Source organism: Lissotriton vulgaris, chromosome 3_1, assembly GCF_964263255.1.
Source record: "Lissotriton vulgaris chromosome 3_1, aLisVul1.2, whole genome shotgun sequence".
Classification (NCBI taxonomy): domain Eukaryota; kingdom Metazoa; phylum Chordata; class Amphibia; order Caudata; family Salamandridae; genus Lissotriton; species Lissotriton vulgaris.
In genome coordinates this window covers 2,085,661,458-2,085,688,104 of record NC_141689.1, presented here as the reverse complement: position 1 = coordinate 2,085,688,104, position 26,647 = coordinate 2,085,661,458, and the positions used below count along the sequence as shown (strand labels likewise).

The following is a 26,647-nucleotide window of genomic DNA, read 5'->3' as shown; positions in this document are numbered from 1 at the left end:
AGAGGAGGACCTTTAGCCCCATATGATCCGGCGAAACCCATTCCCACACACGTACTAGACACGTCAAGAGCTTACGTCAACACAGTTCTTACACACATGCATGGGGTTAGGGCGGGTTCCAGGGAGGGCTCTGGGAGTTGGGTGGGTAGATAACTGAAAAGATGACGGTGGGGTTACTGTTTCCTTATATCCTTGATTGCATTGGTTCCTTGCTTAAACGCTCAGACTTATATTGTAATTGTGACAAAAATGTCTGGTGGTATCGTCCTGATTGTGGGATGCCACTCTAACTCATATGCTCATCTTTATCAATAAACTTGTTGTGAAAAAAAAAAATATTGAAATTGTAATATATATTTTTTGGGATTTTATATTTTTTTAAATGTATATAAATTTTATATAGCAGGCAATGATGTCCTATAGAAGGAAATTCAAGTTACTGATAAGTATGGTTAAAATTACTTTTCAGGATCAGTACTGGGCTGAAAGATGCAGCACTGAGGTCTCTCCTGATAACAGGTGAGTAAATCGGAATTCGTAGTTCGGCTGATTTTAGAGGAATTTTTTAAAGTTCCAAAACTCCACACTTAGAAGAACTTCCAAGTGAAACCAGTCAATGTTAGCCTATGGAAGGAAATTCAAGTTCCTGTAAGCATGGTTAGAATTACTTTTCAGAATCAGTAGTGGGCAGAAAGATGCAGCACTGAGGTCTCTCCTGATAACAGGTGAGTAAATCGGAATTCGTAGTTCGCCTGATTTTAGCAGAATATTTGTACGTTTCAAAAATAGACAAACTTTTCTGGTGAAAACCACACAATGGATTCCTATGGAAGGAAATACAAGTTACTGGTAAGTACGCTTAGATTTACTTTTCAGGGTCCGTACTGGGCTCAAAGATGCAGCACTGACGTCTCTCGTGATTACAGGTGAGCAAATCGGAATTCGTAGTTCGGCTGTTTTTAGAGAAATATTTTGCTCAATAGTGAAGGAAGGGGGTGGGGCCTGAGGTGACATGTGTGCAAACACGCCCTGTGGCATGTTTTAAGTTGGGGAATTAATTCCTCTTCAATCTTGAGGTCCCTGTGGGCCAACTAGCCCAGCAGGTACCTCCAATATGCGCCAGGGAGCTGCGTTGCAGAGAGGTTTTCAGAGGGCACGCCCCCACACTCTTCAACCCAGATCCGTGGCGCTTACTGGAGGTACCTGTTGGGCTAGTTGGCCCCTAGGGTACCTCTGGATTGAACATGAATTAGTTCCCCAACTTAAAACGTGCCACAGGGCATGTTTGCACACATATCACCTCAATCCCCGCCCCCTACCTTCACTACTGTGCAAACGTGCCCCGTAGCGCATTCTAAGTTGGGTGATTAAGTCCCCTTGCATACTGGGGGACCCTGGGGGCCAACTAGCCCACCAGGAACCTCCAGTATGTGCCAGGGTACTGCGTTACAGAGAGGTGTAAAAAGGGGCATGGCCTCATTACACCTCTCTGCAACGCAGCCCCCTGGCGCGTTTCCAGAGTGGGAACTAAATCCCCTTGAATACTGGGGGTCCCTGGGGGGCAACTAGCCCACCAGGAACCTCCAGTATGCGCCAAGGGGCTGCGTTGCAGAGAGGTGTAAAAAGTGGCGTGGCCTCATTACACCTCTCTGCAACGCAGCCCCCTGGCATGTTTCCAGAGTGGGAACTAAATCCCCTTGAATACTGGGGGTCCCTGGGGACCAACTAGCCCACCAGGAACCTCCAGTATGTGCCAGAGGCTGCATTGCAGAGAGGTGTAAAAAAGGACGTGGCCTCATTACACCTCTCTGCAACGCAGCTCCCTGGCACATTTCCAGAGTGGGAACTAAATCCCCTTGAATACTGAGGGTCCCTGGGGACCAACTAGCCCACCAGAAACCTCCAGTATGCACCAGGGGGCTGCGTTGCAGAGAGGTGTAAAAAGGGGCGTGGCCTCATTACACCTCTCTGCAATGCAGCCCCCTGGCGCGATTCCAGAGTAGGAACTAAATCCCCTTGAATACTGGGGGTCCCTGGGAACCAAGTAGCTCACCGGGAACCTCCAATATGCGCCATGGGGCTGTGTTTTCAGAGTGGGCTTGTTTGGGATACCCTACGCGCATCCCGCGATTTTGAGCACTTGTTTTTCTGTTTTCTTGTGCCTCGGTCTCCCTTTGCACCAGGACCAGCTGTCTCAACCTGCTGAGGAGCTGTGACTGCAGAACACACCTACCAGGCACTCTGGCTGACTGCCTAGTCATTTTGCACTGTGCCGCCATAAGGAGATAGGAGACTCATATACTGTGCAGAGGGGAACAAAATATAGAGCTGATTCTGCATGTACATCCCCACACACCTGGACACACAGACTGCAGCTTCTGAGGTGCTGTGATGGGTAACTGCGCCCCCAGGGACTGTGACAGCCTGCTATATGTCTGAGATAACTTGCCTAGCACTTCCATACCGCATTCTCTATTAGACTATACCTCTGCTCAGTCATTACTCCATGTCCTTAATAGACTAGGCGAGGCACCCAGCTGTTAACACAAGCCCCATTATAGTGCCTGATCGCAGAATCTTGCCAGTTCTGCACCACTACCTGGCTGTCCGGTTACTACACAGTACACGTATAAGAAGTTACAACAGATTCCTTTCATACCGGTCTACATTGCCTGAGAGATACAATCGCAATCTCAAGACCCATAAGGTACGCCCAGCAGTTAATCTAAATGCAGTAAAGATACCAACAACCATGGGAAAGGCTAAAAGAAGTCAGCACCCGCTCTGGGTTTTTTCAGACACTGACAGTGGAGAAATGATTGTATAATATAAACATTTGGCTATAATTTATAAGAAATGTCTCTTAAGAGAAAGATTATTTAAAATTGAAGGTAAAGTTTCTCTCTTATAAGTAAAGAGACTATAAGTATGTACTATAACACTTTTTATCACAAACAGAAAAATACTAAAAATGTCTTGTTCTTTTTAGAAAAAATTGGCAGAAAAATATATTGTCCTGAGGAAGACACTACAACGTGTCGAAACGCGTTGACAGACTTCAGCCGTGCCAACAATACACAGGACAACAATATTGTCCCTTGAATGTTTTTAAAAAAAACAAATGTTATATTTTAGATTACCAACAATTATTGTGTATACAAGATATATGTGTTTAAATATCTTTTTTATCAAAATAATTAAAAATCCTTTTTTATCAGTATTAATGTTTGTGTTATAATTAATGTTTGTGTTATAGTTTTTGCATAATATAGCCAGTGTGTTTTCTCTGTGAAAGTTAGCCTGGGTTTACACCTTCGCAATTGAACTTATTCCCTGACCCAGGTACTTTATCCTCATCAGGGGGTCCTTGATACATTACAAAATTACTACCCACGGTATATCCGTGTGGGGCTTTACCTCTACCTCTACCTAGACCAGTTTTCCTCCACTGATGTTTTAAACTAATTTTGGCTTGATTGTTCCCCTTGACGGTCTATATCCTTTTTTCTATATTTCCTTACACATTTCTCTCTATCAACTTTAAGATACTGGAGTAACTCGCAAAGGAATAAATAGCACTAATGACCCAGTTCCAGACGTTTGGGTTCTCAGATGAGGATTTTGCCACACTGGTAGGTACAAGTGCAGCTTTTGGAAATGGCTCGACAGGTAATCCCCTAAATAATAGTGATACAAACAAACTATTAAATTTACAAAAGAAATTAATTAGAATAGAAGCCCATGGGGAATTTATGTTAAATTATCTCAAAAATGGAATAATCCCATTAGGACTCAGAGTCAGGAATATTCCAGGCCTGTTTGTTGATATTAAACCTTCCTTATAAAATGGAGCATGATTGCTACTCGCTGCTCCAGAGATCTTATGATCTTAATAATCTCTACATCTAAGGAGCTTGCTGCAGAAATAAGAAAAGAAATAGAAGAATTAGAAGATAAAATCAAAAAATCTACAACAATAGAAGAGGCAGAAAAACAATTTGAAATTATAAAAAAAGACATTCTCTCTTTCTCTGACTATCTTAAGAAAAGAAAAGAAGAAAAATTCAGTAAAGACAAGAGGTTTTATACCTTAGAACGGACTTATCCATATATTGTTGATATTTTTTTAAATCAGATCATCAACAAGGAACACCTAATTATGAGGCTCAGCGTAGAATCAATACGTTCTCTGATTCCTCAGATCCAGAATCAGAAGAAGAAAGCAACATGGGCTTTCAGGATGAAAGACCGTTTGATCCTAGAAATAACCGAAGGAATATTCGTCAACCTTTTTTAGGACACCGAGGGGGAAGAGGGGGTCGCAGAAAAGTAAGGTTTCAGAATATGACAAGGGGCAACTATCAGAGCCACCATTATGCCCAGGAACCTCAACAATATCTGGAAACAAGGAGCAAACAATATTGGAGGAACGGGATGTAATCCCGATATTCAATCTATCCACACATATTCTAGCTCCTTCAGACCTTTCACTTTTAACCAAAGGTTTATCTTTTGTCCCCCATGCACAAGCTAATATTTTTGAATTATATCAGGATATCCACGCATTTTTTCGAAAGATCAGATTAAAATAATTCTTCATTGACAATGATCCTATGACATTAGACAACATATCCCCAAATATAGTAACATTGCCCTCAACATTTACCCCGACCCTAGAACAGGTAGGCCCTGAAATAGCAGTTTTTGAGAAAGTGGTTCTTAGAAAACTAGACCAGACTTTAAGATTTGTTCCCAAACCCAAATACAATTTAACCAAGGAAGAGCATGAATCTATGAATAGGTTTAAAAATGATAAAACCATTACTGTAAAAAGTAGCGACAAAGGAGGAGGAATAGTCCTGATTGATAGCGTCATGTATGAATCCAAAATGCTAGAAATGTTAAATGACCCTACGTTTTATAAAAAAATCAAATTAAATCCAACAGAGAGGATAGTGAAAACCATTAACAAAATAACAACTAAAGCCCAAGATGCAGGAATAATAAATAAGAAAGAGTTTGATTTTCTAAACAGCTCAGAGAAAAAAGTATCATGTATTTACGGACTACCAAAAATTCATAAAAATCAAGAAGATCCCCCCTATCGCCCAATTGTATCGACAATAGGAACCCCCCTGGAAGCAATTTCAAAATACCTGGATAATATACTTCGCCCATATATTTCACTTTCACCAACATACATTAAGGATACAGGCGATATCATAAGGAAAATCGAAAATCTACATTTTAATGAATGTAGGGACATTCTAGTGACTCTAGATATTGAGTCGCTATACAGCAATATCCCACAAACAGGAGCCATTGAATCAACAATGTGGTTTATTAATAAGCATCAGATTCCATGTTCTAACAATTTTATCAAGGAATGCCTTACATTGGTAATGAAGGAAAATTTCTTTGAATTTGGGGAACATTTGTTCCTACAAATAAAGGGAGTCAGCATGGGAGCCTCTATGGCTCCCTCAATAGCGAATATATATATGACTGCATTCGAGAACAAACATATCTTTAATGAAATGGCCCCTTTCTTCGAGTCTGTTTCCCATTGGTACCGATACATAGATTACATCTTTTTTTGTGTGGACCAATGGGGAACAGAGGAATTCCTCCTGTGGCTAAATGAAGCAGATGAGAATCTTCGGTTCACTGCCCAACCAGTAAAACAAAAGTAGAGTTTCTAGATATTTATATTAGGAATAATGAAGGTCTTCTAGAAGTAGGCCTATATACCAAACCTACCGCTAGAAATACTCTGCTGCATTATAGAAGCATTATAGAAGCTACCACCCCAAATGCCAGAAAGACAGCATCCCTTTTTCGCAATTCTTAAGGGTCAGGCGCAATTGTACTAATCTGAGAGATTTCGATATCCAATCTGAAACGATGAAGAAAAAATTCCTCCAAAGAGGATATCCTCATCGCCTGGTCAGAGAGGCCTATAAAAGAGCCAGGTTCTATGACCGAGATGTACTCATCAATTCACAGAAACAAAAAACAGACCATAAATTGGTCTATATAACCAAACATTCCACCCTGGACTCAACTGTTAGACAAATAATCAATTCTAATTGGCACCTGCTGAATCTAAACAACAATCACCAAAAGATAGCAAAACCAATGTATGCACATAAGCGGAATAAGAATCTGAAGGACCAAATTGTCCGCTCCTGCTTTTCCAAAAAAACATTAATTCCGCCTTTTCTACAAAGGTCCTTTGAAAGCACAAATGCAGTAAAAGGTACCTCTCGCTGCGGATCCTGCCAATCATGTAAGAGCATTCTCACTGGAGAAACTATGACTTTCAATGATAGAAAAATCCAGGCAAAAGAACTATGGACATGCAACACACAAAATATTGTCTATCTGATTACATGTCCCTGCAATTTGGGATATGTAGGTGAGACAGCAAGAGCCATAAAAACGCGATTAACTGAACATAGATCAGCAATAAAAACAAGGAAGTTGACAGCACCACTTGTAAATCACTTTAAAGACTACAGACATTCCCCCGAAGAACTAAAGTGGCGGATCTTAGAAAAAATACACATACCAAACAACAAAGGAGGTGACAGGATACGGAAAAAAAGAGAAGTATATTGGATCTTCACTCTTGGCACCTTTGAACATGGTTTAAACCAGGATCTGCCCTGGGAGAATGCCATATTGTAAACCTGATTCTTTTGGTAGGATGTTCCGATTTGCAATATAAACAAACATTTCAGTTTTTCTCCAGAGCTTTAGGTATTAATATAGCTCTGTAGAAAACCTGAAAAACAATACTAGATGAACATAATGAAATAAATGGTTTATTGTTTTGTAAATTGTGAACATATTCTCTCCTATAACCCGATTTGAATACAAAGAAATGAGTTAACTATAGAGTCCCTATGCCTTTAAATAAAGGCAGGGCCTCGCATGGATGACATCACATTCATCCAGCTATAAATACCAATAGAAAAATGGCTTACAAATCCCTCCAACTTTCCAAATCAGTAGGTACGCGGAAGGAATATCTAAACAGAAGAAACCTCTCAGGTAAGCGCGCTTATACTAAAGGGATGCGAGTCAATTACTAGACAAAGAGAGAATAACATAACATTTATCTTCTCTCTATTGTTTTTTGAAGATATGTTCTTCTAACATTACTATTTAAAACCTATCTATTGCTGTCGTACCCCTTTAGATTTTTTAATCCTCGCCCTGGGTACATCTCGTCAACCCGATGCACAGACAGCTAAAGACTCAACTACATCGGTAAAGTCGCATATAAATGAAGCGTCCTTTGAAAAATCACAGCGCATAAGAGAATACTAAAAGGTAGGAAGACGCTTGGCTTCCCCGCATAGAATGGGTTAGATAAGATATCCTCAAACAAAAGAATATTGATTGAACGTCTCTTTCGTTTAAGAAGAAAGAAAGAGTTCCGACAGCAACTGGGGCGGTCTGGGCGGTCTGAGTGGCTCCTTCGTTCCTTCGTCAAGTGCAAACGGCACCGTATTGGTTACCGCCAGGCAGTGAAAGGATTATCGAGGCAGTAAGAAGTTATAGAACTAGTGGCATGATATAATCTAAAAATTTCGTATCAGGTTGTAACTCTATGTTCTACTATATCTTCCATAACAGGGTTCTGGTTTTTAATAGGAAATAAAGTCCACATACTCCAGAATATGAAGAGTGGGATGTGAGCAGTGAAATCCCAAATAAAAGGTAACACGATAACATGCAAACAATATACCGTGATTATGCAAATTAGGACTCAATCTTTACTAAAAGAAAAATCCAAGTGACAGAACATTTAGAAATGATGCGTTTTGTTCCCCTAGATTTCACATGCCTAAACACGATTGTTAAAGGTGCCTCACTATTCGTGGATTCAAAATTCAAAAAAAGAAAAAAAGCTGCACCAGGTAAAATAGGATACTTACCAAATTAGGTTTAGAGAAAGGGAAAAAAAGCTTGTGATTAGGAAGTCAATAAGTAAAAACGAGTGAGAACAATATTGAACACATAGAAAGCAATCAATAGCAAGGTTTTTTCCTATGACTTTCCCAGGTCTGATAAATTTTCGACTGACCATTTCAACCTGCAAGCATAGAAGTCGCAAGAATTCTGGTTATTGAGGGTTTATCCCATAAATTTGGTAAGTTTTTTCCGCTCCTAGATTTTTTTTGAAAAATAAAGAGTTGCCACAAGAAATAAAATAAGCTACTTTAATTACTGAAAATCTCCCAACGTAGACGGATAAAGTTTTTTTATTAAAAAAAAAAAAAAAAAAGATATTAGGAAATTTACAACTCTGTGAGAAATCGAGTCTAACGAGTAACACTAAATATTAGGGAAAAAGAGTATGGTCCTGTATCTTAAATGCTTTCACACTTTTTTCATTCTTTTCATTTTCTTCTTTATTCCCTTTTTTTCTAATTCAGCAAAGTGTGAAACCTTGAAAATGAGATCATCTAGTTTTAAAAAAAGATGCTGTACAATAGGAATGTAACCATGAGGTATCTATCATTTAAATATGTGTGCAATAACTTTTTATCAAATATATGGAAATAATCTGATAAAGAATAGCAATGCCACAAATGTATCATAAGAAATATGTTCCTAGATTTTGTTAAGACAGCGCCCGCTCTGGGTTTTTTCAGACACTGACAGTGGAGAAATGATTGTATAATATAAACATTTGGCTATAATTTATAAGAAATGTCTCTTAAGAGAAAGATTATTTAAAATTGAAGGAAAAGTTTCTCTCTTATAAGTAAAGAGACTATAAGTATGTACTATAACACTTTTTATCACAAACAGACAAATACTAAAAATGTCTTGTTCTTTTTAGAAAAAATTGGCAGAAAAATATATTGTCCTGAGGAAGACACTACAACGTGTCGAAACGCGTTGACAGACTTCAGCCGTGCCAACAATACACAGGACAACAATATTGTCCCTTGAATGTTTTTTTAAAAAACAAATGTTATATTTGAGATTACCAACAAAGAATTTTTTACTGTATCAATTATTGTGTATACAAGATATATGTGTTTAAATATCTTTTTTATCAAAATAATTAAAAATCCTTTTTTATCGGTATTAATGTTTGTGTTATAATTAATGTTTGTGTTATAGTTTTTGCATAATATAGCCAGTGTGTTTTCTCTGTGAAAGTTAGCCTGGGTTTATACCTTCGCAATATATGTTGAAACACCATTGAAAGAAGTTTTTGGAGCTGAAAATCTCTCTTCCCTGCTAGTTGTTGAACGAGAACCCAGATCACTACTGGCCAGACCACAGCACTAGACTCCCCCTCTACCAATATTTGCAAAACTACTAAATTACAGAGACCGCAACGTGGTATTGCGGCTGGCTAGAGACAAACAGACCATAAATTACTAGGGCTATGTCCTCGCATTTTTCTCTGGATTCACAAAAGGCGTTCAGACAGCCCACAAAGAGTTCCTTCCTGTGAAGAAAAAGCTTCAATAAGCTCAGATCTCATACACAATTTTATACCCAGCTCAGCTGTGTATAGACCACAGTGGCAAACCCAAGATTTTGTTAACCCCCAAAGGAGCAATGGACTAGGTAAAAAAACGGACACCTCGGCAAAGGCTGCAAGCAGACTCTGATGAGAAGCACGCTGGGAACTGACTTTTGATGAATGTGCACTATCCATTCCACCCCACCCTGACTCCAGCTATGGAAGTCTCATATGCTGTACCAGCTAAAATTCGCTCAGCCACATGCCTGGCTACACATTGAGGTAAAGGGAATGCCGAAGGTGCAAATGTCCTGTGTCTTCCTGAAATGAGCTCTTGAACTCTTCATCGGACATGTGGAGCTGACAACAGCCCAGTGAGTCCCTCATTGAACTCTCGTTGGATATAGTAACATAGACCCCTATCACCTGGTAATTGCTATACTGATGTCTCCACACACCTCAATGCTTTACACAACACTTGCCGACAGATACTGGTTGTTCCTGGACATCTCCTTTTTCACCTGGAGGTGCCAAGGAACTCTGGTCGCCCCACTGCGGTTAATCCCCAGTTGTACTCTATCTCTGTGGTGGAGGGAGCGGAGGTACCTTTTGAAAAGTCAAATACTGTTTCCAAAAGTGCAACAAATGTTATCATTATGTGCATGCACACCAAACATAGGAGCAGATTGTATAGCTCCTAGACTACATTGCCCTGACAGCTATGGACATGATTTCACAATAGATATCCCTACTCACATGAAATGTTCGAGGACTTAATAACCCCTGAAAACATGTCAGGTCCTTGGGTATCTCAATCGCCATCATCTACAAATAGTGCTATTTCAGAAGACCCATATGACACAACACACAGAACTTACAGTGGGCACTAGTTAAGCATCCACATGAGTAGCCTCCTCCTACTCATCATACTATAGAACGGTATTATTATTGGTCAAAAAAGGAACTCCTTTTGCGTTCACCCATTCCGAGGTTGATACACAGGGTCGAAGCATTTCAGTACATGGCAAATTATGTGCCACCATGCTGACATTAATAAACACATATGGACCCAAAATAGAAAATCCTGGGGCATATCACCAACAACAAGCGATAATTATCGCTATGTTGGTTTAGCAGCGATATTTTTATCGCCGAGCTGGGGCGATTTTTATCGCTTAGGAACCTTGCTACTATCAAGGTATATCTCCTAAGCGATAAAAATCGATATTCATGCATTACCGAGCTAATATTCTTAGCCATGTTATCCACCTACCATTGGATAAGATGGCTAAGATCTGCTCAGGGCAGGTGTTGGAGATATTCATGCTTAGCGCGAATATCTCCAAAAGTTGGAAATAGGAGATAGCGATGTTAGCGACTGTTTCCAGTCGCTAACATCTTGGCACACCCACTTTGCATGTCATTAGTGATAAATATCATTGGCATGCAAAGCGGGGCCCAAGATGGTCGCTCTCTCCTACTAGCTGTCGCTAACTGGTGTTAGCGACAGCTAGGTAATAGGGAGATAATTTTATCTCCGCTTTCTTAGCTTTTAAAGCCAAAAAAGCAGAGATAAACCCCCTTGATAATATGCCCCCCTGATTTTTACACTCAGATGTGGGCTAAAGTGCCCTCCCTGCCCTCCATTATATGGAGAGGAGACCTCTGAAAAACAAGCAGCCACCAAACTCCATGATGGCATGGGAAAGGGCGGCCTACTGGACCTTTGGAGGGTGTGTAACCCACTAGAATGGAAGGGACATTCACATCGTTTTGCATGGCTCATCATCTAGATTGGACTATAGGCTGGCTACTTGTGAGGTCAGTACCTGGACAGAGGTGGTGAGTCATATGGTCAGAGCACTCTCGCACTGCACTCTAGTTAAGCTACTGTTATCTGTACCTATGAGCACACCAACATGTTTCAGCTGTTTCAAGACCACTAGATCAAGTATTCCGAGTAGAGTTAAGGACTGCCATCGTGGAATATTTTGAAAATAATGCTGGCACAGTAGAGGAAGCAGATATTCTATGAGAGGCATTTAAAGTCATGGTCTGCCTTAGCAAACAAGCAGGGATTCTAAAAGACATTCGCCAACTGTTATACATGCTTGAATTTTATATACAGGGTCTGGAAAGAAGGTATGAGGAAACCCCTGCTGAAGAAGCTCCTCACAGCTATTAGAGAGAAAATGACAGCCCACCATGAAATGGCAGACCATGTGGTAAATTACTTATCACTCATCTGTACCTGTTTCCCCTGATCCAGTCCCTGAAGGAGGAATTAAAGGCCACAACGTTTAACTACGCCGATGACCTTCAACTGATCCTTACTATAGACAACTCCCCTGAATCCATACTGGAGTTCCAGTGCACTCTGCTTCATGTCCGCCAATGAATGGATCTCAACCATCTAAAGCTGAATCCTGGTAAAACCGAGCTAGTCCTTGTCGGCAAAATTCAGACACTCTGGGGCCCACACTACTGGCCTCCAGAACTAGGCCCTGCTCCTATTCCCTCTCCCTCTGCAAAAAGCCTAGGAGTGATCATCGACAAGGATCTCTCCCTAAAAACCCAAATAGGCACGGTTGTGTCCTCCTGTTTCTTACATCTCCGTAAGATCAGGAAGATCAGTTGGATGCTTACCCAATCGGCCTTGATCCAGGTGGTAATAACCCTGGCATTATCACACTTGGACTATGCCAACTCCATCTACTTAGGCCTTCCACTCTGCCTTATCAAGCGCCTCTAACTGGTCCAGAATCAGGCGGCCAGATTGATCCATCGCCAACCGCGTTGGCAATCAGCCAGGCCTCTGTTGAAAAATCTCCACTGACTCCCTATTTCCCAACTAATTGCCTTCAAGACGGCCTGTATCATCTTCAAGTCCCTTCACGGCCACAGCCCCCAATTCATCAATAACCTCCTAATTAAGTACATCCACTCCCGCGACCTCCGCTCCACCAACCTCAGAGAAATACATGCCCACATGCATCAATATCGGCTTTTGTGATTTCTAAATCGCGAAAAATAGCGATTCGCAATTTAGAAATCGCAAAAGCCTATGCATGATTATTTTTTAATTTTTTATGCAATTCGGTAAAAATCGCTATTTTTACCGAATCGCATAAAAAATGCGAATTTCAAATTGCGAATTCGCAATTCCCATTCATTCCTATGGGCCATATTGCCCATAGGAATGAATGGGAATTGCGAATTCGCAATTTGAAATCGCAATTCATCAATCCATTTCAAGGGTGGAGAGGGGGGTCCAAATGACCCCCCCTGCACCCATGAAATGCACTTTTACCTATAAGTTACAGACACACATGTCCTAAGGACATGTGTGTCTGTAACTTAACAGTTTAAAAAATGCATTTTTGTGCATTTTTAAACAATTTCGCAAATTACCACGAGGTTCAACCTCGTGGTAATTTGCACTTGCAATCTTTAAAATCACAAATTTTTTAAGAATGATGCATTGCATTTAAGGAATCGCAAAATTGTGATTCTTAAATGCAATCGCATTTTAGAAAATCGCAAAATTAGCGATTTTCATCAGAAACAAATGATGCATCTCAAAAAGCATTTTAGGAATTGCAAACGGCCGATTTTAAGGAATCGCACCGTTTGCGACTCCAAAAATGCTTGATGCATGTGGGCATAAGGGTGTAAACTAACTAACATTTATTCCTTCTGTATACAGTTGGATTTGTGCACACAATGAAGGTGGGGATCGGATTTGGTTGCTAAGAAGGAACTCTTTTATCTGACATACGGTTTAGTTGTTGGAAAGTGAACAAACAGGAATTAAGGTGAGCCAAGGGTTTTCAGTCATTACACGATTAAGGTGAAGCTACTAGATTAGAATTATTTAGGTGTCTAGCCTGCTAGGTTAATTTAGGACACGTGATATTTTTGGTTTTTGACAGACATTTCACATTTGGGACCAATTTGTTGCAATAGAAATAAGACTCAAGGTCAGATATCGACCTGTGGATTCAAATTGGTTCGAGGTGAGATTACTTGGCCTTTGTTCCTGGTGGTATCTTTTTCAACAATGGTCATGCTTGCTGTGCATACATCGATCATAATGATGAGGTTCAAGATTCTACCCTGAGACTCACCTAATATAGGGAAGCTGATAGCAAGAGATCTACTAAGACAGAGACTCAATGTTAGGAATCAACGTTCTGCTTAATGTATGTTTCTAGTAAGGTTTGTTTCTCCATGGTATGAAGGCAGCTTTATTAAGTTCTTTAGACCTATGAAAATATTTATAGATTGTTAAATAGGCAGAGTGGGAATTGAATGTTTTAGTCAATACCATCCGTTTTTGTTTATGTTTATATGGTCAAGCTGTAATGTTCAATTTGGATGTTTATGTTCGGATTATGATTTTGTATTCTTTACTTTACAGCCCTGATGATGTCCCAGATGGGGACGAAACGCGTCAGCTGTTAATTTGTATGAACTGTTTTTCAAGTTGGATGAAATTGACGATTTGACTGAATTAAAGAAAAGAACTGCACATCATACTACTGGAAGATCTTCTTTTGGACTTTTTATGATTTTGAAATGTGATAACAATAATTTGTTGTAACACTAAAGCACTCCTTCTGGACTAGGGTGTATGTAGTGAGTAGTGGTTGGTGACGATGAACCACTAGAAGTTGAGCGTGTCCATAGTAAATAAATAGGTCTTAGATTAATAATAAATAGCTTTACAGTGCACACAGTAGTAGACCCTCGTCGTCTTGTTGGACTTTACAAGTACAATGTGAGCAGTAAATCTTCAGGAGATGCAGGTTGCCAGATCTAAGGGGTTTAGGCTGGATAGGAAGACTCTATGTACTACATAATATCACTTGATAGGAATTATCTGGTATTCCAGGAGCCAGTGCACAACACACAGGCAGTCTTACTAATATGTGATAAATTCTCTCAAGTGTTAAGACTACTGGCTCCAAAGGTCAAGGCAGAAGGTGTTCCCATAGTCAAAGTACAGGAGAATTGACGTACCTACTGTTATGGTGCAATGATCAACAGCAATTATTTGTAGAGGTTTGCATAGCAACTGAAGCTTTAATAAAACACTGTGCAAAGGCCCAATAGAGCTGAGCTTCTGTTCCCCATTGAATAGGCTACCCCAATTGTCGGCATTGGCAAATGGAACTGGCATGATACCCAGACGTTCGGGCCACAATCTGCTTGACCATCAGTCTCCTCAAACTATCAGGAATAATTTAAGGAGGTTCGTGACAATCCAATGGATGGTAACCAGGCACTCCTCCTGGCCAATTGAACGGTTATCCATCTGATCTACTTTCAGCAGGAAACGTAATATCACCAACATAGCAAGGTGTGTTAAAGATGTAGGACTGAGGTAGAGCCCCACACCTCCAAAATATACACAAAGAGAAAATAAGATAGGAGAGAGGGCTGAAACTTACGGAGCCCACTAATGTTATCACCTCCCAGGAGAATTCAATAGATGGCAACCAACTAGTATCAGGTACAGGGTCACATTGCGGCCTATGTTTATAACTGTGCAAAGCTGCATCAACATCCAGTTTGCTTTTATTTCATGCATGTCTAAGTTCAAGGATTTATGCTTTGATGTTTCTGCTGCTCTGGATGCAGGATGTCTGGTAGCTGGTGCCTGAGAAGTCACAATTAATACCACGCAGGGAACTCAAAGGGTGCAGTGGACTCTAATTCTTCAAATTGGAAGGAGGCTGCAGGAGTCTTTAGAGCCCTTTGATACCTGACACATGGCAAAGTGACTTTGATAAAGACAGAGAATCCAGTCTTGGCAGTATACCTATATCAATCACTATGGGAAATGCTTCAAGATGTTAACAATAATGGCAGCTCACATTAGTGCCTAGGCAGTGCCCTAAAGGCCAACTTGTCAATTCCCACACATCAGGGAAGTGGGAAGTTCTTGAATGGACAGGCTACGTTGTGTTTTCCATATTTCCCAGCTGCTGCTCCTCTGCTACTTAGTCTTGCAGGCATTATGTATCAATTTTGTGTGTCCTCATATTTATTTATTTCCTGCCAGGTACAATGCTCAAGTCACCTCCTTTTGCTCTAAGTTCTTGGACTACTTGGTATGGGGCAGATACACCTATTTCTTGCCTTATATAGCATCCCCTAGTTTCCATTGATTGCTTTATTGGGGAGGAGTCGTAGGTTAATACTGGTGGTCTTGAGCTTGCCCACAGAAATTGTAATTCACTTTTGCAGAGCCTAGTAGTCTATCCCCAAAATATGCCCCATTTTTATCTGTTCCGCTTAGGAGAACAGAGGGTTCCAATACTTTGACCTCTCTAGGAACATAAGCTCCGGTTTAGTAACACTTTGAACCGGGTTCATGTTACAAAAGTGAAACAGACTGGCTCAATGTGGTGAGTTGGGACTTAGTTTCCAGCGCAAAACTTGCTTTTAGTTGAAAAGTAACCTAAAATTAATGGAAAGTAGTGCTATGCACTAATTCCTGCTACTTTGCCTCAAGGGGATATGCCATGTGTTGTACGTGGGCGTTCCCAGTGCCTAGGATCACAGTCAACCACCAAAGGTTCTTTAAACAAAGACATATCTACTAAAAAGGGTGGCAGGGCTTAGCTCTAAAAATATACAGCTCCTCTATGCAAGTGTATCTTTGGACAAATATTTTCTTTTCTCCAAACGTTTCAACTTTGGCATGTGTGCAGTACTATACTATACTATACTATACTATACTATACTATACTATACTATACTATACTATACTATACTATTCTGCCCAGCACGTATAAACACTTGGAAGAAGTGTAAACTATGTCTATGCATAGTATTTTGTACTGGAATGAAAACACTTTCAATATAAAATCTATGCTAGACATCAAGCACACACCTTTGCGTAATTGTGCAAAGGTGTGTGCAGGGTACAAAGCAGCTTAAAGTACAGCAATCTAGTGGGAAAGAGAACATGTGAAGTATCTTAGCAAATAAGGTGCAGTTCTGTTCTATCCCTTTCATGCAGTGCATCAAAGCTGTGAGAAAATGGGTTATTAGTTGGGGAGGATGTGGGTCCATCCCAAGTATTCAGTCCAAAATCTTGTCAAATCCAACACACAAATTCAATAAATAAGCCTAGGCTCAACCCCAAGTGCCAACAGAACATTTTGGACCACAGCACATTAAAGAAAATCCCAGTTTTCTAAAAATGGAGAAATGTTTAATTGGAAAAATCACACAAAGCTTATTAATAATAAGGGGAACTGAAGATATCAACTTTTAAAGTTTTAGGGCACAAAGTGCTAAGAAGTCATTGTTCACGGTTGACCGGGACCTAGATATGACTTTCAGGCCAACGGCAAGTGAGTCATCCCAGTACCATCCGGCTTAGCCTCTGACAAGACACTGTTGAAGGGTATACTTAGTGAAGCAATCTTTAAGTCAGCCATTAAATGAGGTGCCACTGAAGCCGTTGGTTTTGGCAGAAAAAGCTCAGCATGGAAAAAGTCACATTTCCTGGCTGCTGAAGTCATCTCAACATGTGGATAACTTTTGCACCTTTTTGCTTGAAACACGGGCAACCGTGGAACCTGCCTGAACACCGCACCTAACCTAAATAACCAATATATTATATCAATCCCTTTCTATTAGATTAGGGACTTGTGTGCAAACTGATTGGCACCCACCATCACAATGCTAGTTCAAAAGAGAACTTAAACAAAATACACGAACGCACAGGTTCACAACACAAGCTCAAGCAGTATATTAAAATCTTGCTGCAATAATCACAAGAGCGGAATTCCGTACTTTTGAATTCTTTTTATTCCAAAACGAGGTGGAAAAGATTGTACAGCCGACGCGTTTCGTCCCTCTTGGGACTTCTTCAGGGCATAAAGGTCTCCCAGGAATGACCAGAAGATCGATGGTGAAGGCAGAGATCAGTCAAAAAGTATGTTGAGACTGCGCCCAGACTTCAGTATTTGGGAAGGGTATATACATATCCCAAGATTCCAAATCAGAAATTGTAGCTCAGAGGCCAGTGTCGATTGTTGAGTATATAAACAATAAGTTGTTGACTGACAATGAGGGAAAAGCGCAGGCAAAATTTGATGATTCTAAGTAACTAGTACGTACTCTTTGGCCCATTAATATGAGGAGAGATTCCCCATCTCCTGTCAGCAACCTGCTCGCGATGTATTAGTTCAACGGCCTGACACGTCCTCCTCCACACAAAAAACAGCAGCATAAGGTTCCGTATAGCACTTTTGCACCTTTGCCAGGTCATGATTTTTACCATTGAGCCTGATTTAGAGTGTCACAAAAGTATACTTCTCATTTTAGCAAATGGGTAACTCGATTACAAATATTGCATCCACATTATTACAAATGACATAGGATATCATGCACCTGTAATAAGGCAGTTGGAAAAGGTTGTACATTTGTGCTGGAGTAACTCATGCACAAAACTCTGAATCAGGCCCTCAGTGTCTTTTCTGGAGCTCAAATTCCACCAGTCAAGCAAACCTAGAGCTGATTCTGAAAAGTCCTCTTGAAAATGGAAAACTTCTGACGTTAACTTCATAGCACTTCTGCAATTACCCTGGCACTACAGACCAAAGGAAAAAGATCCTTCTGCCACAACCGATGCAGAAGACTGACGGAGATGTCTTCATTGAGCTGCTGCTAACAGGCTGACTGCAAAGAGAAGGAGGTGGGGTTGCCCAAACGAGCACTGGTGAATGCAACAGCTCAGATCCTTTGCGGACCAACTCAAGCTTGATAGTCTCAACTGAACACACCATTAAGTAATTCGATATGCCTGAGAGGCACTGACTGTGAACTTTTAGTGGTACAACTGAATGAACATAGCTGTTCCTGCAGAAGAACTAAATAGTTATTTTCTGAGGACTGACCTTCAGGTCACAGAATGCTAGGAAGCTGCTTCACTGCGACAAAATGAGCCTGTACCTGCGCTTCTACGTTTTCCCTCTGTAAAGAACCCAGTAAATTGGGTAGGTTATCCCTGTAGACTTCCGTGTCTACCGTATTAAGTTCTGCTGTAATTAAAAGACATCGTTATTTCTAAAAATATAAGCCTAGGGCTGAGCATGACATTAGTTGATCTTTTAGATGAGTGCTTGGGTTCTGCGTTTCTATCCCATACTACCTCGCTGAGACGCCTTAGACTCTACAATGCGAGTCATGAGAAGAATGGAAATACTTGGCCCAGTTTGCAGACCCATAGTTGGACAAACCTCAGGACACCATTGCAGATAACCTCAGCAATCACATTTGGAGCCCAGTAGCCCTTGTCTGTACTATGGTTCCCCGAATGGGGTCTGATACCCTTTCACTCAGTTCTCGAAATTGAGATTACAGGGGTGTCTGACACCCCAAACTATACTGAAACTATGAGTATATTTGCAAATATTGACTTAGGACTGTTGCTGAACAAATGCTTGATATGGAAGCGTTGCTGTCATGATTTTGTTGAACAGAAAGTAGTAATCCATATTGGTTAAATTTGCTGTAAATTGCTTTATTTTCTTTGAATAATTACTGTCTTTGTTCCCAGATTTTGACAATTAGTGTACACTAAACTTAAGAAAACCTCTTGTTGCCTTCAGTCATAGAAACGAAACACCTACATACAGTGTTACATAATAGAATAGTTAATGATGATTTTTAGGCATTTCTTACTAGCATAGAATTGTATTTCGTTGTGTTGGAAATATCCAAAGTTATTCTTCCATGGATAGTTACTGCACCCAAATAACAAAGGCCTCAGACATGGTGTAGGTTTCGTATTCTGCATCCCACAGCTTTTACATATGCACCTACATTAGGCTCAAACTTTCACTTACATTTTCTGACGAATTAATGGCATACTTTACATTAGTAACACTATGACAACAGTAGTAAGCAACCACATTTTACCAATATCATATACTGTGATGGTAGTGCTAAAGCTGCATTAATTCAACGACATCACGCTATGTCTGCAGCATTGTGTTATGAGAGAGTTCTTTAACTTATTACAATGGACAGTATTCACAACTGTAATAATAAAAAACCTGTTGAGCAGGGATACTAACAAGGTTGTTTTTGGAAAAGTTTCCAATGTTGAATAAGAGATCCGCCTTGTTATGTGACTGCATTTGAAGATGAAAAACTGCCCACTCCACCACGGGGCTCTTTCCAGTGTATCTGGATAAAAACAAAGCAGGACAATAGTATTAGCAGATAAATGCATTATAAACTATGTATTATATAACAGAATAACATAGGACGTAGATAAATAACCACTTATTCACTTTCAAGCTGATATTTCTGTTCTCTTCAGCCTGTACAATATCCCAGTATGCATTGAAATATGTAATCTGGGACAAAGTGTGACGTTTTAGAATTTAAAACTAGCGTTTTGACCCATGGATCCCATGTATCTGTAGGTTCACTTCCAATTTTTCTAACTGCTTTTTTGCGATGGTATATTAAGTTATAGATTTATAACAGTAATGTTTCTCACCAAGTGTTTCTGAGTGACATCAAATGAGACACAATAAGAAAAGCTTGAGTTGTCTACGATGCCACTCAGAGTTCAAAGGTAAAAAAGATCCATTTTTTTCCCTTCTTCAATTTTATGTTATGTGTTGCCACCACAATCGCCAGCCAATGCTCTCTGCGGCACCACAAGGGCAGATCTTTGCTGTCCCAAATGTAAAAAAGAAGCCTGTCCTCATGCCGCCCACCACTCCACCCTCTGTAGCTTACCTTCCCTCTCCCCTCTGTGCTCTCTGATGTTCATCAGAGCAGAGAGACAGTGCTGTGCTCACAGTCTCTCTGAGAGCTCCGCCAGAGCAGCCTGGAGCTTCTTTATGACCTAGCAACAGTTTCCCACCATTGCTACATCTTAGCAGTAACAAATACTATTTAGAATCTGATGTTCATGCTAGTCAACCTTTGGGAGGGTGATCCATACCAAAATATCTTCCTTCTAGAGAACTAACACCACTCAAAGCTCTGCTCTCAGAAACGGCAGGCAGGTGTAGCTTAAATTACATCAGGTACCCTTTCACCCAGATTACATCACATGGTACACCATTTCCCCGCACCCATAGCCCCTTAGACATCCCTTAACAATCTCATTTTTGCTGCTGATGGGATAAGCTATATACATACGGTAGAAACTAAAGACAATAGTATGGTCTCTTTGTGCATCTTTTCCTTTCTGTACCTCTTGCAGCCTCATAACACCTGGGACCGGGAGTATCAATGGCAATGCCAGAGGTTGCAACCACTACCCTTTGCTACCCATAATTGAGGTCCATGGCTCTATTTAAAACGTAGTAATATTAAGAGCTTAGATCCAGGAAAAGTATCAGTAAGTACCAAGGATGTGTTCTTGTTAATATCTAGACTCACTTAGAACCCTTTTCTTTGTGAGACCTGCTCCTGATTTTGCAGATTCACCCGTTCTGCTCAGTGGGGGACCCCTGGCAAGGTACATGGAGGGGGGCTCCCTCCGGACTTAATCAGGAGATCTCAGGTCAGGGTACTGTGCTGAGGGGGACCCTGAGCTTGTGGGCCCCCCGCACAGCAGTGGCTGCGGGGGCCTATGTCACGCCGCTGGTTCTGCCTTTGATAGCATGGACCTTCATTGCGAGCTATGATGCTTATCATACATTGAAGCATGTAAGAACTGTTTACACATGTGCATTTAATTTCCTGCTCAGATCTACATTATAACCCCACCATTCATCCATAACAGGAAATGACATCCGTACTCTTGAGCCATAACTTTTTACAGCTGAGTTTTGGTACTACAAGACTAGCTGCCAGAGTGGGCACAGAGTGCAGGTCACTGGCCAGAACTGCAGTAGCTGCTCAAACAGTGAATAGATGGCAAGCTTCTTGGGTCCCTTTCTCCTGAATGTTGTTCCTCTGATAATTTATGCACATTTGTGGTACAGTGCTTATATTGCATTGCTCTCTTCATTACAGGAAATCAGCAATCTGGCCGCATGTTACCATGATTATTAACACAGAGTGACATAAATGTAATATAATATATGACATCATGTTCTTATTGCAATCATGGTGAGTCATCACTACTGGATGGTAATATATCTATTTAGAGCTACCACTGTAAGAGGCAGTTTAAACAATGAAAGGCATAATTTGAGCGAGTGCACTGATAGGCTGACAGCAGCATGAGAAAAATATTGCTGACATCCATTACAGGATTCGGGGACTTAGACCCCTGTCATGATTTTTTTTTTTTTTTTAAATAAGGAGGAAGGGTAGGTATACTCAGACCCATAAGCCGTACTGGGGACCCAGAGTCCTCTAGACCAAAATGTAAAAACATTTGGCAAATTTAGCCACAATCCTGCAGGACTCCGCAGGATTGCAGAAAATAAGACAAAAATGGCAGGGGAGGCCGCAATGTTTAATTAAGAGGAGGAGTTGACGGCCTCCCTCCCAAAGCCTCACAGGGGCTCCCTCCCTGTGGTCCAATTGTATTTTTAAGACAAGGGGGGGAACGCAGCCCCTCTCTGAGCCTCTAAAAGGCCCTGAGGACCCCATTCCCCAGGGCCGGCTCCCTTGCTGTGTCCCGGGAGCCCCCTACCCCCCCTGATGCGGTCAAGGAAACTTGTGTTTGCCCTAACCTGGCGGGAGCATTTTCTAATATCCTGCCAAACGGAAGCAAACACAAAGTTTGCTCTCCGAGTGGGTGGGATCATTACAAATGCTCCACCAGCTAGGAATAGTCTTGTCTTCTGTTTCCCTGTCCGCAACGATGCGGACAAGGAAGCAGAACAATAGATTGCTCCCTCCCAGAGGAAACAGCGTGAAAAGCTACTCCCTCTCGCCGCACTCAATGCTGGTTCCCCTATTCGGGGGAGCTGGCTGAAGGCGCGGGGCCCTGGGGCTACTCCCACAGCCTCTAGCATGGGCTTGGTTAGAGCCCCAGGTGGAAACTGAGGCACCTACCTTTAAATGATGTGGACCTCAGGTGTTCATGATGCCCGGGGCCAAAATAGGATTAGGGAAGGAACAGCCCGTCCTCTTTTAAAAAAAATACAGCCTTGGAGGATGGGGTTCCCAGGGCCTCAGAAGGCAGGGGAGGGGTGCCCCAAGCAGTTTTTGGCTGCAGGAATACAGTTTAAGGGGGCTGAACTGCCCTCCTCCCTTAATCAGTATCCCTGCAGCCAAAAAACGGAATTGAAGGGGCGTATATTGGCTCCCTGGGGCCTATAATGACTCAAGAGGGGGGCCAGGCACCCCCTGCCCTTAATCAAGGTCCCTGCAGCCAAAACTGGAATGGAAGAGGGGTTATATAACCTCTACCCTTAAATATACCCAACCTTGAGGAATGGGGCCCCCAGAGCTCTAAATGAGCTGGGGAAGGGGGCCCTACTACATTACACTACTTTTACACTTAAATGCAGACAAAGTGTGGGCCAAATAATATGTTAACCTTCTAATTTTGTAAGGGCTTTCATTACCCAATCATATGATATTTTGTCACTGCACTGTACCATGGTATGCAGTGAAGTTACTGAAGCATACCATGGCAAAATATGTAACTAACTGTTTGTACCATATAACTTTAACACTACTGAACTAATTTAGGACCCTTTGCACCGTAAAATCTATAGTCCTGCTAGATCTCATTTACAAGCGTTCAGCTATTTTCTCACTATTACTGTTTAAAGTACACTATACGACACCTCCCTATCATTCCTTTGTATGGCATATCACTCCACTCTGACACACTACTCCATTCTACGACAGACCACTTCACTCTATCACACTCCACACCACTCCACTCTATCACACTCCACACCAGTCCACTCTACAACTTTCCTCTCCACTCTAGCACACACCACTCCATTACTCTCCACTCTGCTATTCCTCTCTACACCACTCCAATCTACACCACTCTACTCCACTTTATGACACTCTACTCTTTGCCACTCCACTCTTTGCCACTCCCCTCTGCACCACTCCACTCAACCCTACCATACTCTACACCACTCCACTGTATGCTTTCCAATCTGCACCATTTCACTCTATCCTATTCTACGCTATTCCACTCTACGCCACTCCACTTTACACCACACCACCCTACTCTACTCCACTCTACTCTACGCCTCTCTACGCCACTGTACACCACTCCATTCTATGCGATTTCACTCTATTCAAATCCACCCTATGCCACTCCATTCTATGCTATTCCACGCTATGCCACTTCACTTTACGCCACCCACTTCGTCAGTCTACTCTGTGCTATTCCAATTTAGTCACACAACATTAACTATAACTCGCCACTCTCCATGCACATTGTTCTCACAAAGTATATAAATTGAGATGTCTTAGGTGTTTTTATGAATGGCATGATTTCACATGGTATAAGAAATGTAATGTGAAAGGTATAAGTAGTGAACCGTAAAGGAGCAAGTTATGGTTAATTTAGTGTGGCTAGCAATTTGACAACACTGTGTACAGAGGTGCGCTAGTTCAGTAATTTGAAGGTGGTGCATAAATTATAAATTTAAGGTATAAATAAACTTTAAAATTTCTAGTGTTTGTGTAGTTGAGGTTTGGTTTGTATAGAAAGAATAAATCAAGTTTTCCTAACTATAACTAAGCTTTAAGCTTAGTTGTTTTCATTGAATATGTATATTCATGTACATACACACACACACACACACAAATATGTAAAATATTACTGAAATGATAAAGTTTTGGCTAACACCAGACCTGATCAACAAGCATTGTTAAATGCATTAGTTTTCGCCTACGTGATTAATAATAGGCTGTTTTTTGTTGTAAGTTGTAGTTTTACAATGTAAGTTATAGAAAGTCTGTTAAAGTGTTATGACTTGTTTATGTTCAAAAAGGCAAAATATTACGCTGTTAATAGTGGTATAGTGCGGGTAAGTAATAGCAACTTTTTGAAAAATGAAATGAAAAAGAGAAATAATAGAATTAATTTATGTAATAGCAATATTATGTGTTTAGAGGAGTTATGACAACTTTATTGCACCAGTGCCATTGCACCTACTGCACCATTCAAATCAAGACCCTATTGCCTGTAACGTAACTGCACTTGTGACTGCTGGTTTAGTAGTAAAATATTGCAATATTTGGTGTTTAGAGTGGTTCTAGAGCTTTGGGCCCGGTGTCTGTGCACCTACTGCACCATTAAAATCTACCTAATGCCTGCAATGTAACTGTACTTGTGACTGATTATTTAGTAGTTGAAGAGAGCAATATTTGGTGTTTATTGGAATTCTGACAACGTTTGGCCCTGGTGCCACTGCACCTGCAACACCATTGAAATCATGCCCTAGATAATTGCACTTGTAACTGCCTGTAAAATTAAGAAATACTCTTCATTTAATGGGTTCCCTGAAAATTTTGGTCCCAGTGCCACTGCACCTGCTGCACCATTCAAATCAATCCCCAAGATAACTGCAATTTTGTCTGGCTGTATAATAATAAAATATAGCAATATTAGGTGTTTAGAGGAGTTCTGACAACTTTTAGCTGGTGCCACTGCACCTGCTGCACTATTTAAATCCCGACCCTGGTTTCTGCAAGGTAACTGCACTTGTGACTGCCTGTTTAGTGGTAAAATATGGCAATATTAGGTGTTTAGTGGGGTCCCTAGAGCTTTTGGTCCTGGTGCTACTACAGATGCTGCACCATTTAAATCACAACCCTATGCCTGCTAGATAACTGCATGTGTGACTGTCTTGTTTTGGAGTAAAACTTAGCAATAATCTGGGTTTAGGGGGGTCCCTAGAGCTTTAAACCCCTGTGCCACTACACCTGGTGCAACATTCAAATCAAGTCCCTTTTAACTGCAAGGTCACTCCAATTGTGACTGCCTGTTTAGTTGTGAAATGTAGCAATTTTAGGTGTTTAGTGGGGTGCATAGAGCGTTGGTCCTGGTGTCACTGCACCTGCTGCACCATTGACATCATGAGCCTGTTGTATAGAAGGTAACTGCACTTGTGACTGCCTATTTAGTCATAAGTTTTAACAATAATCTGGGTTTAGTAGGGTTCATAGATCTGTTGGCCTCAGGCCACTGAACCTGCTGCACCATTCAAATCAAGTCCTATGTAACTGCAAGGTAACTGCAATTGTGACTGCCTGTTAGCAGGCAAATATAGCAATATTATGTGATTAAAGGAGTTTTGACAAAACTGGTGCCCTGTGCTACTGCAGCTGCTGCACCATTCAAATCACAACCCCGTTGTCTGCAAGGTAACTGCACTTGTGGCTCCCTGTTTACTAGTAAAATATAGCACAGCTGTTGAATATTAACTTTGTTTTTAATGTGCAATGTTTATTACAACATTTAGAATTTGATCATAATGACCAAAAAAATCAATCTGATAATGTCTACAAAGTGCAAAGAAAGGTACTGAGGCATGAATAGGAAATGTCACAAACGCACTAAGGCTTTACGCAACTAAGTAATAAAAAGCAAGTATTCCACCATACTGTTATTTTGACCGTGAATTGGGCTTAAACAGTGTCAACAGCTTTAGTAGAAGTATCGTAAAAGTGTGTAGACAGGAGAAGTTAACAAAAAATAAAGTTCCACACAAAAGCAAATGAACACAGTAATACAGCAACTGGAACTGATAAGAGTCTCTTTCTAAGATATATTAAATACAGATATTTCACGAGTACAGCGCAAGCGCTGTGCATGCGAAACCTACAAAGGAATGGTTCATACTGGAAGATGCGGACAGAGAAAGAAAGGCATGCTGTTGTTAAGACACTTACTGGAAGACTCTTTCATATTAAAGGGTATTTCAAGACTCTGCAGCAGATAAAATAATAAGAGTATAATTCTGCCAAGTAAAAAAATTGTTTTAGACCTATTGGGTAGGAATGTGTAATGGACAAAGTTTTGGGTGTACCTTTTATTCACTCTCATTATATATGTAATTGCTGAGGTGTTCATTATTATAATGGTGCTTTTTTTAAACATGATTTGCAGAAGAAAAATACATACTAAACGCAAATTATTGTAAAATAATAAGGATTGTGAGTGCGCTGATTTTGAGGGTTCATGGCGAAGGGTTCATTCAGAGAAAAGCTCTCTTCTCTTTTGCCTGC

The 26,647-nt window shown here is 40.8% G+C and overlaps 1 protein-coding gene across 1 annotated transcript in view; it reads right to left on the bottom strand.

Moving 5' to 3' along the window:
• The window catches only part of LOC147728838 (uncharacterized), a 1,063,528-nt gene that overhangs the window by 974,174 nt on the left and 62,707 nt on the right, over window positions 1-26,647 (bottom strand). Inside the window, exon 3 of the mRNA XM_086963349.1 lies at window positions 19,597-19,708. Coding sequence (XP_086819475.1) covers window positions 19,597-19,708 — 112 coding nt within the window. The remainder of the gene's footprint in view (window positions 1-19,596; window positions 19,709-26,647) is intronic.